The 11,975-nt window shown below is 42.0% G+C and overlaps 1 protein-coding gene across 3 annotated transcripts; it reads right to left on the bottom strand.

Annotated features, from left to right (window-relative positions):
* Window positions 1-2,271: 2,271 nt before the first annotated feature.
* LOC123512109 lies at window positions 2,272-11,607 on the bottom strand. 3 transcript variants are annotated; one of them, XM_045268342.1, is made up of 10 exons: window positions 11,461-11,607; window positions 9,848-10,013; window positions 8,606-8,750; window positions 7,886-8,033; window positions 7,348-7,502; window positions 6,777-6,895; window positions 6,287-6,423; window positions 5,832-6,001; window positions 5,409-5,630; window positions 2,272-2,407 (listed from the first exon to the last, which is right to left on the bottom strand). In XM_045268342.1, the coding sequence occupies exons 6-9, from the start codon at window positions 6,870-6,872 to the stop codon at window positions 5,416-5,418; spliced, it is 618 nt and encodes a 205-aa protein (XP_045124277.1). In that variant the 5' UTR covers window positions 6,873-6,895; window positions 7,348-7,502; window positions 7,886-8,033; window positions 8,606-8,750; window positions 9,848-10,013; window positions 11,461-11,607; the 3' UTR covers window positions 2,272-2,407; window positions 5,409-5,415. The 3 variants fall into 3 exon arrangements, with proteins under 3 accessions (XP_045124277.1, XP_045124275.1, XP_045124276.1); XM_045268340.1 differs by lacking the exon at window positions 2,272-2,407 and adding an exon at window positions 4,149-5,183; XM_045268341.1 differs by lacking the exon at window positions 2,272-2,407 and having other exon boundaries at window positions 4,149-5,630.
* Between the last annotated feature and the right edge of the window lie 368 nt (window positions 11,608-11,975).

The following is an 11,975-nucleotide window of genomic DNA, read 5'->3' as shown; positions in this document are numbered from 1 at the left end:
TGTAGTCTTTCATTTCCATCATTATAAGGCGAAGCAGATGATAAATTACCCGACAGAATTTACAACCAAACCTTCCTTCAGTGGAGTAAATAAATATGTAAGCAGGAAGATGAATAAACAAATAAGGACAAAATATATAAACAAATAATTCCTAGTGCCTCATTTATCACACGAGAGAGAGAGAGAGAGAGAGAGAGAGAGAGAGAGAGAGAGAGTATCAGTCAACAATCCATCAATAAAAGGCACACTCTAATGGCCACAGCGGAGAAAAACACATTCATTTTTTTTATTTATTAAGGAGGGACAGTGGTGATAAGTGTGTGTGTGTGTGTGTGTGTGTGTGTGTGTGTGTGTGTGTGTGTGTGTGTGTGTGTGTGTGTGTGTGTGTGTATGGCAGATTGAGGTCAAATTGTCTCTTGTTTTCTTCGTTTCCTAATGGATAAGACGAACACATTTGTGACTCAACATGTGATGGGGAGTGCATCTCTCTCTCTCTCTCTCTCTCTCTCTCTCTCTCTCTCTCTCTCTCTCTCGGTATCTTCTGCGTAACACGATAGCAAAGATCACATTCTCTTATAAGTCATGCAGGTCCACCATACCAACAAAAAAACGAAATTAAGCAACCTTGTCGACTTATTTATGGTGATATGGGCCCATTATGTCACTACGGAACCAGAAAACATGCTCATTAAAGTGCCAAATATTTTTTTTTTTTATTATAATGCTGCGTATTCTTAAAAAGGCTTGGCTCTCTCCTCACGATGATTTTTTTCAAGGCCACGGAGAGTATCAGGTTTCTAGAGTGTTTTTCCTTTTAATATTGTTAATCTGTCACTAGAACCATAAAAAAAAAACATTTAATGACATTGGAACTTCAACTGTAGCCATTTTGAGAGCAGTGGAGGTGCAGATGAGAGTTTACAAAAATATGGTCCAATGAAGGAAAGCGAGTGTTGCATACCACAGGAGTCTTTCATAACTATTGTATCGCCTGTGGTCTCCCGTGGAACGTAAGAAGTACGAGGAGAAGGAAGAGGAGGAGGAAGAGGAGGAAAGAAAATCAGGAGTAATATATCTTTTCTCACTTTATCTCTCCTCCTATATTTTCTTCCTGTTTTCTGCCATATCTTCTTTTTCTTCTTGTATATCTTGTTTGGGACACAACGCTCGCTGTTCACTATTTAAGGGCAAGTTTCAGTGTTTTTATTGGTTCTGGAGCTTACCAATGTGAAAATCGTTCAGGTTAGACAGATTCCAAAAGGACAGATTAATTGGGCCTTCAAGAATGGGATAAATGTCTTGAAACCTCCCTCTTAACTTCTGTACCAAGACGTCTTCATATTTATTTTGCTTACTATTTGGCAATTTTATACAGCTTCAGAAACGTATGTGGGGATTAAAATATAGAAGACTGGTCATTAATCTTCCGACCTCCATAGATCCTTCCTACCTAATTAAATCGTCTTATCACAACAAAAATTCATGATAAAAATGCGTCTGAGCACTGAAGGGATCAAATGAGTTCAGGTCATAGGAAGTTGGAAGTACAGAAGCAGTTAGAGAGTTCAAAAGTGTGCCAGAGAAAGGGAATGAATGAGAGTTACATGTGCATTAACTTCCATTCTGTCATCATTGTATCTTGATCCCTTCAGTACCATGACACGTTTCCATATTCATACTGGTTACTGTCTGGTGATTTTATACAGATTCAGAAACTTGTGCCGGGATTAAAATAGTGAATGAAAACTGCCCATTAATCTTCCGAGTTCCATAGACCCTTCCTAATGTCAATAAAATCGTCTAATCATAACCAAAACTCTAGGTAGAAATGCGTCTTATTACTGAAGGAATTAATAATTAATGTCACGTTCTAGAAAATAAACATTATCTTCCACCAATCATCATCCGTAAACTCGTTTTTTTTTTTTTTTAAGCTCTTGTATGACTCACCACAATAACAGCCGAGAATTATTGAGCTTATTTCAAAACCTGTAACATTAACAACATTAGCATTGCAATGAGGAGGCGGCATGCGGAAGGACAGGGAGGGAAACCACGAGTTCACCACCACCACCACCACCAGGGCACCACCATGCGAAACGGTTACTGGGGACGCGGAGAGAAATGCGTAACACTTACCGCTAGACTAGAAAACCCTCGTAAACCAGTTTTTTTGGGGGAGTGGGAATGAAAGAGATGGGAAGGAGGGGTGGGTGAAAACAAGACAACAGGATACCTACTTGATAGAGTGAAGAAAGGACAAGGGATGGGCGGGCATGGGTGGTGCAGGCAGGCGCTGGTGGTGGTGCCAGGGGCGCGTCACATGCGTTGTCGGAGGAAATTACTAGGTACAGGACACACCGTGGCCCGCCCTCGTGATGTAAGACGAGCGGCGGCGACTGACTCTCTGAAGAAGGCAAGACTGCATGTAAACAAGTGAATATAAATGTTGACATGTGTATTTTGCTCAGATGTTTCACGGCGCAGGGGAGAAGATGCCTGTGTTTTATCGGAGCACTCCACAATAACTCGCGCGAGGTGACAACAGGCGCCGCTCATGTGCATACTGGCTGCCTTACCAGGACCACTTGACGGTTAGGCTTTGAAAACTTCCTCTGGTTAACCCTCAACGCCCAGACCAAGAAGCAACGTATAATTTGCATGCATTTCTAAGCGACCTACACGAGGTATTACTCACTGGGCGCGCACGGGAAGACAACACACGGCCCGCACTCTCTCCTTGCCATTCTTTTCCTTGTCCTAGTTCCTCTTATCTCGTGTCTCATGTCACCGTGGCCATATTGATTAACGCCTCAGTGCCGCACCTTTACTACTTGCTAAAGATTGTAATGGTTGAAGTTCCATGAGTTTTTGTGTTTGTTATTTCTACATTAATAATTCACTCATCTCTGGGGTTCTTGAAAACAGTAGTGGTGAGAAAGCTGTGTTTATAATTACGGGATACCTAAGAAGTCACCGTGTTAGCTAATAAGAAGGGAGACGTTTTCTCTTCCTGTTCTCTCCCGGGTCTTAGAGGAAAACTTGTTAGGGTTAATGGTCAGTGCCAGATGCGAGGAAAATGTTACGAGTAAATATATGACAGATTGGTGTCTGTGTTTGTCTTGTGACCTGCATGTTAAAATATATTACAGTTATTGCCTGCCTGACTGACTGACTGATAGACTCTCTCTCTCTCTCTCTCTGACTGCTCAAGTTGTGGGATCCTTTTGTGTGTGTGTGTGTGTTGCAGAATACATACGTACAATGTATTGTATTTCCACCGAACAAAATCATACAAAAAAAAGGGAAGGATAGAAAGAAAAAAAGTAAAGAAAAAAAACAAGGAAGGAAATAAGAAAAGAAAATGGGCAAAAACCAGAGAAAGTAGAGCAGGATGAGGTGAATCACTGGGAGACAACTCACTGATGGCTACTGGTTGGTGGCTGGGCAGGGCAGGGGAGGGAAGGGCCAGGGATCAGCCAGGCAGGGGGACAAGGAGACAAGGAACAGGTAACGGTACCCCACCTTTACATTTACATAGTTTTGCTGCATAACTAGCCATTAATCACCATCACCACCACCACCACAATCACTGCCATTGTCACCACTCCCATTCCCCATTGATGATGTGTATTGTTATAGATAGTTTGTGTCAAATTCTCTATTTTCTTGCTTCCCTCTGAGGACATCACACATTCTCTTCGGTTTATGTTTTGGCTTTCTATCTTCCATTCTATGCCTTACACACTTCACTCATTTATTCTCCTCCCATCTATTCTAACATCTACATAAAATCTGTGTCAAGAATAATACAAGATAATTTGGGAACAAAGAGTAAAGGAAGCTGCAGGAAGCCATCAGGCCCACACATGGCAGTCTATCTATGAAATATACATACCCATTTTTCTCATCCAAAAATTTGCCTATTCTATGTAATGACTTTGCACTAACAATCTGATTACTGAATCTCTTCCATTTTTCTTATGACTCTACTTGAGAACCAGCTTTTTCTTACTTCTTTTTACATCAAGCTCCATCAGGGTTTGTATTTCCTCCACCTACATCATTGTACACCTGTAATCCTGGAACTTGCTCCTCAGTGGCACACATAAGGTACAGTAATTAGTTTGAAATGAGAAATCAAAGAATTTATTATAAAATATTTAATATAATTTGTACTCCATAAAACTTTGGACTAACAGACAATTATGTACTAATTATGTTGGCTTTGAAGACACCTCCTGAAGCTTGGTAATTATCTACCCACCTATCCTGAGTAAAGTGCAAATCTAGAACCAAGAGCCAAACACTAAGTCAAGTATTGTAATCTGAACTTCAATTTGCAGCCTGACAAATTTAGGGACAAATTAAACCTGTGCAGCAACCCTTCCATTACCGAGACTCATTAATACCCAGGTGCAGCCATGTCTGGATGTGTTCTGTACTGCTGCCAAGTAAACAGTGAGACAACCCTTTCACTGTGATGTGCAACAATTCACACCACTAAGAGCAATGCATCAAATCTTTATAGGCATCTACAAGAAAGAAGGGGAAGAAAAGAATAGATTTTGCTCTTTCTACTTAATGTTTGAAAGTACCAGTAGAATAAGAAGAAACATTCCACACTAATCAGTAACTAAAGAAAGATGTATCAAGCAGCAGTGAGTGGGTTAATCTGACATGGCCAATACTATTATTATTATTATTATTATTATCATTATTATTTTTCCCCTTTTCATACTTGCAAGAAAGGTGAGCCACACCAGCACCTGCACATGTGACTGATTCGATTCTTCAAGACATTTGTCCCTGAACTTTGGTTAATTCTTCATCAATCTTTAAAGGAGCTAGCATTTTAAGTGGTTTTTTTTTTCTTAATCTTTTCTTGTCCGTGGCTAGTTTCCCTATTGCATAAAAAAAAAAAAAAAAAAAAAAAATCTGGATCTGTGTATGAATCAGGACGGACATTGGATGGATGACTGTAGGGATGTCCTGGTAGTTGGTTCTGAATGATGTCTGAAGGGTACATCACACCACTGTACTTAACATTTTGCCAGTGTTAAACAATCTGAGAACAACACTTGAAGAGTTGTGTGGGATTTGGTTCACTCATTGTCAGGCTGGTCTTCCCTCTACTACTGTGTAAGTCTCCTCCAAATACTGGCTTGTCTTGATCACGGTCACTGTTAGGGATGGTTGTCTAATAAAGCGAGGGTACTTTTGACACTGTATGCTTCTCTTATGAAATCTAGTTGTCATATGTGACTAGCCTGATAAACTAACATGTATTCGTGCAATGAAGACACACACGCAAATGCACACACACACACACACACACACACACACACACACACACACACACACACACACACACACACACACACGTGCACACAGACACACACACACACCTCAGCATCAGAAGAATTCTCTCCTCATCCAATACTCTGGAGGATAAAAAGTGGCCACCAGTGTGTGTCCCATGAAGGGCACACCAGACAGCTGGTCCAGTGCTGCCTCTGCCTTACGGGCGGTCTGGAAGCAGACGTACAGGTGGCCCAGCGAGGGCTCTAGGTGGTGGCCCTGCACTGCCCCATGTCGTCTGCACAGACTTACCACCATGTTCTCCATCTCTGCAGGGATGGAGATCACAGATGACTTCAACTCAACTACATTTTTTGAGGGTCACCTTTAAATATCTGGGTTGAATTTTGAATACTATTTGGGATGACTCAATATAGTTACAACCTTTCACACACAAACATATCAAGACTTTCCTTCCATTCCTGACCTAAAATACTGTAATGCCTAATAAGACAACACCAGCAGCTCACCATAAGCCAGCGGTGGGTACGGGTGTGGGTCCGTCAGTGCCATGAAGCGCACCACACGGGTGGGAATGTGCAGCAGGTCATGGAAGGAGGGCCGGGGGCACTGCTGCAGCCAAGGGTCCTCCAGCAGCTGCCTCACCCTTTCCCGGTCTGCTGGGCACAACTGGATACATCTGTTACATTGAGGAGAGTTAACTGATCTGCATCATCATAGAGTGGAAGTCAATGACTCACTCACCGAATGGCTAACAAAAGCTGATTGGATTTACTGTTCAGATGTAGGATATGAATGGGACAGCCTCAGAGGTGGAGCAGAGCAGGCACACACTTGAGGAAGCTTCAAGGAACTTTTATAGATCAGAATTAATAGACAGATAGATCAGCCATCTGTTTATCATTTCCTTTGCCATGTCTCTCTCTCTCTATTCCCTTTCAAATAACCTATTTGCCAATTTTACCTTAAGAGGAATTTGTAGCATCCCTCAAGGTACTTTGGAGGGAAATTGGTTTTAACAGAGGTGATGGCGGAGTGCAAGTCCCCCGGCACATCCTCACACTGGAAGCCCGCTGGGAACAGCTGTCTATTGATAACGCACTGGAAGGCAACACATCCTTACAGTGAGTCACCTTAAACTGACAACCTTCAGTTAACAGTTCATGCTTTCATTTCCACAAGACTTTGCAAAACAATCATAACTCTCAGTAGGGAATATTTCAAACTGCTTGCTCTTTCTTGCATTTCTAAGATGAAAGCAGATCAAAAGCATAAAAAAAGTACTAACACTACTTTTAATCATTGTATCGTACCTTAAACAAGCAACATCATACAGAGAACAGAACAAAACATAATCTTTTAACCATATCACTTCCTTCAAATGATTGTCAGGTGGATATACACATGTACCTCCTAGGAGATCCTATTCACACAAGGACTTCACTCACACACACCTCTGCCACAATACAGCCGGCACTCCACATGTCTGCTGCTGTCCCTGGCTTCTCTGCTGACTCCAAGTTGTCCTCCGCCACTGCCTTGCTCCACATAACACACTCTGGTGCCTGATATCCTGAGGAGAATGAAAGAAAACTACTAATTCCTGTCCTCTTCCAGATTCTCAAGACATTCTAGGCCTTGATACTCTCAAGAAATATGTGAGAAAGGGAAATAAGCACAACCACTTATTCTTCTTCTTCTGTATCCTCTCTCATATTCATATTAGGTTGCTGTTCCTCACAGGTGTTTTCCACAAGGTTCTGTTTTCCACCTCCTCTACACAAAACCCTCTGTCTTACATGTTATCTCTCCTGCTGGCCTTCCATCTCTCCCTTGACCTTCCTTCTCTTCTTTCATACACTTCCATATCTACAGTCTTTTGCTGATGTACTGTTCACCTCTTCTTTTAATGAGACCAAACTTATCTATTCTTGTATTTTTCAACACACACAGCACTATTAATCACAAATATGAAATGGAGTAGACTTTAACACTTGAGTTTTAGAGGCAGTGTCAATGTCCTACCTTTGCTCTGCACAGCGTGGGTGAGCTCCTCTGATGTAGTGAAGCTCACACCAAAGTCTATGAGTTTGAAGGTTGCCAGGTCAGCATCCCATAGAATGTTTGGAGGCTTGAGGTCCCCATGCACCACACCCTTGTCATGAAGGTGCTCCAGTCCCCTAGGTGGGTTAAAGGAATGTGTCACAAAGAATACAGGCCACATGTACCTTTGGCTTTACACACATAGTCTATACAGTTAGTTAATTTATTGACAAGACCAAGGCTGTCTCTCAAAAACAGGACACCCAATACAAGGCACACAACCTTCACATTCAAACTCCTGCACACCACGCATTTGGCTCTACAATGGTCTAAAAATTGTGTTTATCCACACAAACTACAAATTGTTCAGATACTATTAAACATGAAGAAAAAGAAGAAAAATAGAAAACAAGAAGACCCACCATCAAGTCAACTGTTTTGTCCAGGTTTGGGTTAAAATTGACAGTTTTATGTTTTCATCACTCTAATTTGCAATAAACTAGCATCTTGTCCATAGCACCTGAGCAAGTGTGTGGTGAGGGTGGTGATGAGCCAGGGTGAGCTGGGCTGGTGGTCATAGCTCAGCAGAATGTCCCTCAGTGTGGGGCCCAGGAGCTCCTGCACCAGGATGTCTCGTCCCCTCCACTGCAGCTCTCCAATGTGACGCACTGAAAAAATCAACCGCTGGCTTAGAGAGAGAGAGAGAGAGAGAGAGAGAGAGAGAGAGAGAGAGAGAGAGAGAGAGAGAGAGAGAGAGAGAGAGAGAGAGAGAGAGAGAGAGAGAGAGGTTTTTGTTGCTACAAGTTGCAAGAACAAATATATATGATGCTATTGTGTGTGTATTTTGTTAGTTTTTGTTCTTTCTCTTTCCTGATTCAGTAATTTCTTTTAGTTTATGTCTGTTTTTCCAATATCTTTCACACTTTCATGTGTTTTCTTTTCTGGTAATTTTTTTTTGTTTCTATCTTTTTTTTTGTCAGTGTGTGTGTGTGTATGTGTATTTACCCAGTTGTATATATATTACAGGGTTTGAGCGGGCTCATAATGACCTGCCTCCATAATCTAGATTTATCCAACTTTTCCTTAAATTTGTGCACATTTTCTGCTGCTACAAGCTTTTCACTCAATCCATTCCAGATGTTCACTGTCCTGTGTGTGTGTGTGTGTGTGTGTGTGTGTGTGTGTGTGTGTGTGTGTGTGTGTGTGTGTGTGTGTGTGTGTGTGTGTGTGTGTCCATTACCTAGAGGTGCTCCTGTTGCTGCCAGGGACTTAAGGAAGAACAGTTCCTCTGCAGTGCTCCTTGGTACTGCTGGTGACGTCGGAACACCTTCACTGCCACACACTCTCCCTGAAGACAGTCCTCCCCTTCATAAACTTCACAACACCTGCAACAACACTTATCATGGCTTTCTACTTTCTCAACTACAAATTCTTCATCTATCAACCTATCTTCTTATCCTACACTAGACATTAAACTCTAATGTGCCTCTTTACACAATTTCTTCCTGTAATAACTGCTTCTGTTTCATTCACCTCCGTCAGTTAATCTTTTTTTTTTTTTTATTTAGGAGAGAAGGCCAGCCAATGGCCACAAAAAGTTTAAAAAAAGGCTCACTTGAATGTTGGTTTTCTAGAAGATAGGTAAAATGTTAGCCAGAATTAGGGAGCAAATGTCTTTATACCTCCCTCTTAAAAGAAGTCAAATTGTAGGAGGATGGAAATACAGAGGCAAATACAAATACAGTATCCCAGATTTTCTTATCCTGCATTACACATAAAACTCTAACCAATACAATATTAATATACAATCTCCTGTCACAACTGCTTCTATCTCATTCACCTCCCTGTCAGTCTATCTACTAATATAATATCTCAGGTTTTCCTATCCTACACTAGACATCAATCTCTTTCTGTCAAAACTGCTTCTCTATCTCATTCATCTCCATTAGTCTCTCTACAATTACAGTCATGGCTTGCTATCCACAGTAGTAAGGTGAAAGATAAGGACAATCCATGGGAAGACAGTGGGTCCCCTTAAGCACACCCCTAATATCCTCAAAAACATCATTAAGTCAGGAAAAGTGCATATACACAATTCGAAACATTTACTTATAGATTAACTAAATAATAAAGAGAAGATCAATGAATCACCAACTCTGTCATTTCAATTTGTGGTGGGCAGCAACCTGTGTAAAAGTGGAACCCTGGAAACTGATGCAGCTACCAGAAACAATTAGCAGCACCAGAAACAATGCGTGAAGTCTTTCTAAGCAGCTACATGAAAGTTAGTGATGAAAAGGAATACATTTGTACAATTTTCTTCCAGTTTAAAGATTGGATGTGGGTGTAGAGGAAATAGAAGATGTGTGAAAGTGAATGGTAATTAAGGAAAGGTGTATTAAGTGGCAGTCAAAAGGTAAATAAGGAATGAACTAAGCACATGAGAGGAGGCAGGGATGGAGGGAGGCAGGGAGGAGCTTACCTGCCCACAGCTATTCCACTATGAACCCTGAATCTTCCAAAGGGTGCCACCAACTCCAGGCCTTCAGGGAGCTCCTGAAACTGGTACACAGGGGCCAGGGCCATTCTCAGGGGTTCATCAGAGATAGAAAAGGTCCATCTTCTCTCCAGTTAGGTGATTGAGCCATCTAAAATAAAAATGCATCCTGTCAGTATCATCATTATCAGCCAACTCAATGTATTTTAGGTTAGAAAATTATGATTTTGTTTAAGTTAGAACACCAGGCAGCACACACTTTCACACACATCACCTTCACACTGAGCCTCGTTCCCCTCGTTATAAAATGACAATCTCGTGGCTAACTCTACAGCAAATAAGATACAACAATATCAATCACCAGGAATGATACTATTGTGTGCATTCATGGTTTTGGAATTTGATTTGGTTACACTAACTTACATTAGGTTAGGAAGCCAAATTTCACTGAATTCTGCTACCCTCACCTAAAAAAACAGATTCTTACCCAGTATTGCTGTAGGAAGGAAGGGAAAAAGTGAGACTTGGCATTGCAGCTCTAATTCTTTTTTTATGCAAGAGAGAAACCAGCAAAAAAAAAAAAAAAAGATTAATAAAAAAGGTCCACTGGAAATGCGGGCTCCCTTAAAGATCAGTGAAGAACAGTTTCTGCCTTGCCTTGTGGTGACAGCTCTTTCATTCAGATTCCTAACATCCCCAGAATTTTCGTGGGAAGGAAGGGAAAAAAGGGAGACTTGGCATTGCAGCTCTTCAATTATTAGATCCTGTACTTTGGATGGTTGCTGCCTTGCCGGGTGATGACAGTTCCTTTATTCACTAAGAACCAGGCGAGCATAGAGCTGGACAGGAGAACAGAAGGATAGGAGCACTACAGGATAGGAAGAGGACAAGAGGACAGGAACAGGATAAAGGATGGGAGGAGAGTGGCAGGACAGGATAGGAGCATGACAGGACAAGAGGAGGCTAGGAGACAGGACAGGCCAGGACAGGAGGACAGCAGGACAGGACACAATAAACGTACACACTAGCATATAAGAAAAACACACGAGTGGCTCAAGCAAGACCTATATTCCAGATAATGAGAGAGCAATCCCTTCACTGTGTTCCCCAATCCCTGCATCAGTAGCACCCACAACCACAAGGCAGGCAATGTGAAGAGACACCTTTGTGAGCCAGGCCTACGTATCTCCCTGATTTTTTTTTTTTGCTATCACTAGGGCAAGCAAGCTATTCACATCCTAACAGATTAATCCCTCTCTCACCATGACTATTTTCCTGAGCTGCAGAGACGATTAGCGGGATTTTTCAAGCGTTTCTCCAGTAATTAATGTAGAAATCTCGTCACTCTGCCTCTGGAACCGTAAAAACACCTTAAAAGAAACTCGTGTAAATTCAAATAAAGCCTTTTGAAATAGTGAAGCACAGAAGTGAGGAATATTCAGCTGCAGGACACACCCACCCTACAGTTGTCGAGATTCTGGAAGGAGCCCTTGACTACCGCCCTTCACTCACACAGTAGCAGGACGCCCCACCTCCCCGCCACCTGCCCTCCGCCACACACGTCTTGTCAAGTTGCACATACCACACACACACCTCACCTCAGCCTCTGTCGTGGAGAATTTTCGATGAATTTAAAGTCAATAAGCGCGGGAACCCAAACATTGCAGCCCACAGTTTGCCGCCTTGATTTTGTGGGTTCCAAGTCCAAGTAAGCGTCAGTGAGAGGTAGTAGCTGACTGCCTCACTGCTTCCCAATCCCATCTGCCGCGCGCTTTCCACCACACCCTCATTGACTCACTCACAGCGCTCTTTTCAAACCCTTCAATAAAGTAAACCAAGAATATAAGAACACAAATAATAATAAGAAGAAATATACAAAAACACAGTGTGTTGTGGTCTCAGTCCAACCCGAAGATCGGTCTATGAGCTCTGAGCTCGCTCCGTAATGGGGAAGGCTGTCTGGGTGACCAGCAGGCGACCGAGGTGAATTACACACACATCTCTCTCTCTCTCTCTCTCTCTCTCTCTCTCTCTCTCTCTCTCTCTCTCTCTCTCTCTTATTAGCGATTTAACAGTAATAATGATAGAAAATGATAATAATTTCCATCCACCC

This window comes from Portunus trituberculatus, chromosome 32, assembly GCF_017591435.1.
Source record: "Portunus trituberculatus isolate SZX2019 chromosome 32, ASM1759143v1, whole genome shotgun sequence".
In the NCBI taxonomy this organism is placed as follows: Eukaryota; Metazoa; Arthropoda; class Malacostraca; order Decapoda; family Portunidae; genus Portunus; species Portunus trituberculatus.
The sequence above is the reverse complement of the archived record's forward strand: the minus strand, read 5'-3'. Positions and strand labels throughout refer to the sequence as shown.

Excerpts from the sequence above, each read along its gene's own strand:
- LOC123512109 (XM_045268342.1), bottom strand. The coding sequence starts at position 6,872 with ATGTGGAGCAAGGCAGTGGCGGAGGACAACTTGGAGTCAGCAGAGAAG. Across the intron at positions 6,424-6,776 it reads CCGGCTGTATTGTGGCAGAG|TGCGTTATCAATAGACAGCT; the intron begins GTGTGTGTGAGT and ends GTTGCCTTCCAG. Across the intron at positions 5,631-5,831 it reads GTACCCACCGCTGGCTTATG|AGATGGAGAACATGGTGGTA; the intron begins GTGAGCTGCTGG and ends CCATCCCTGCAG.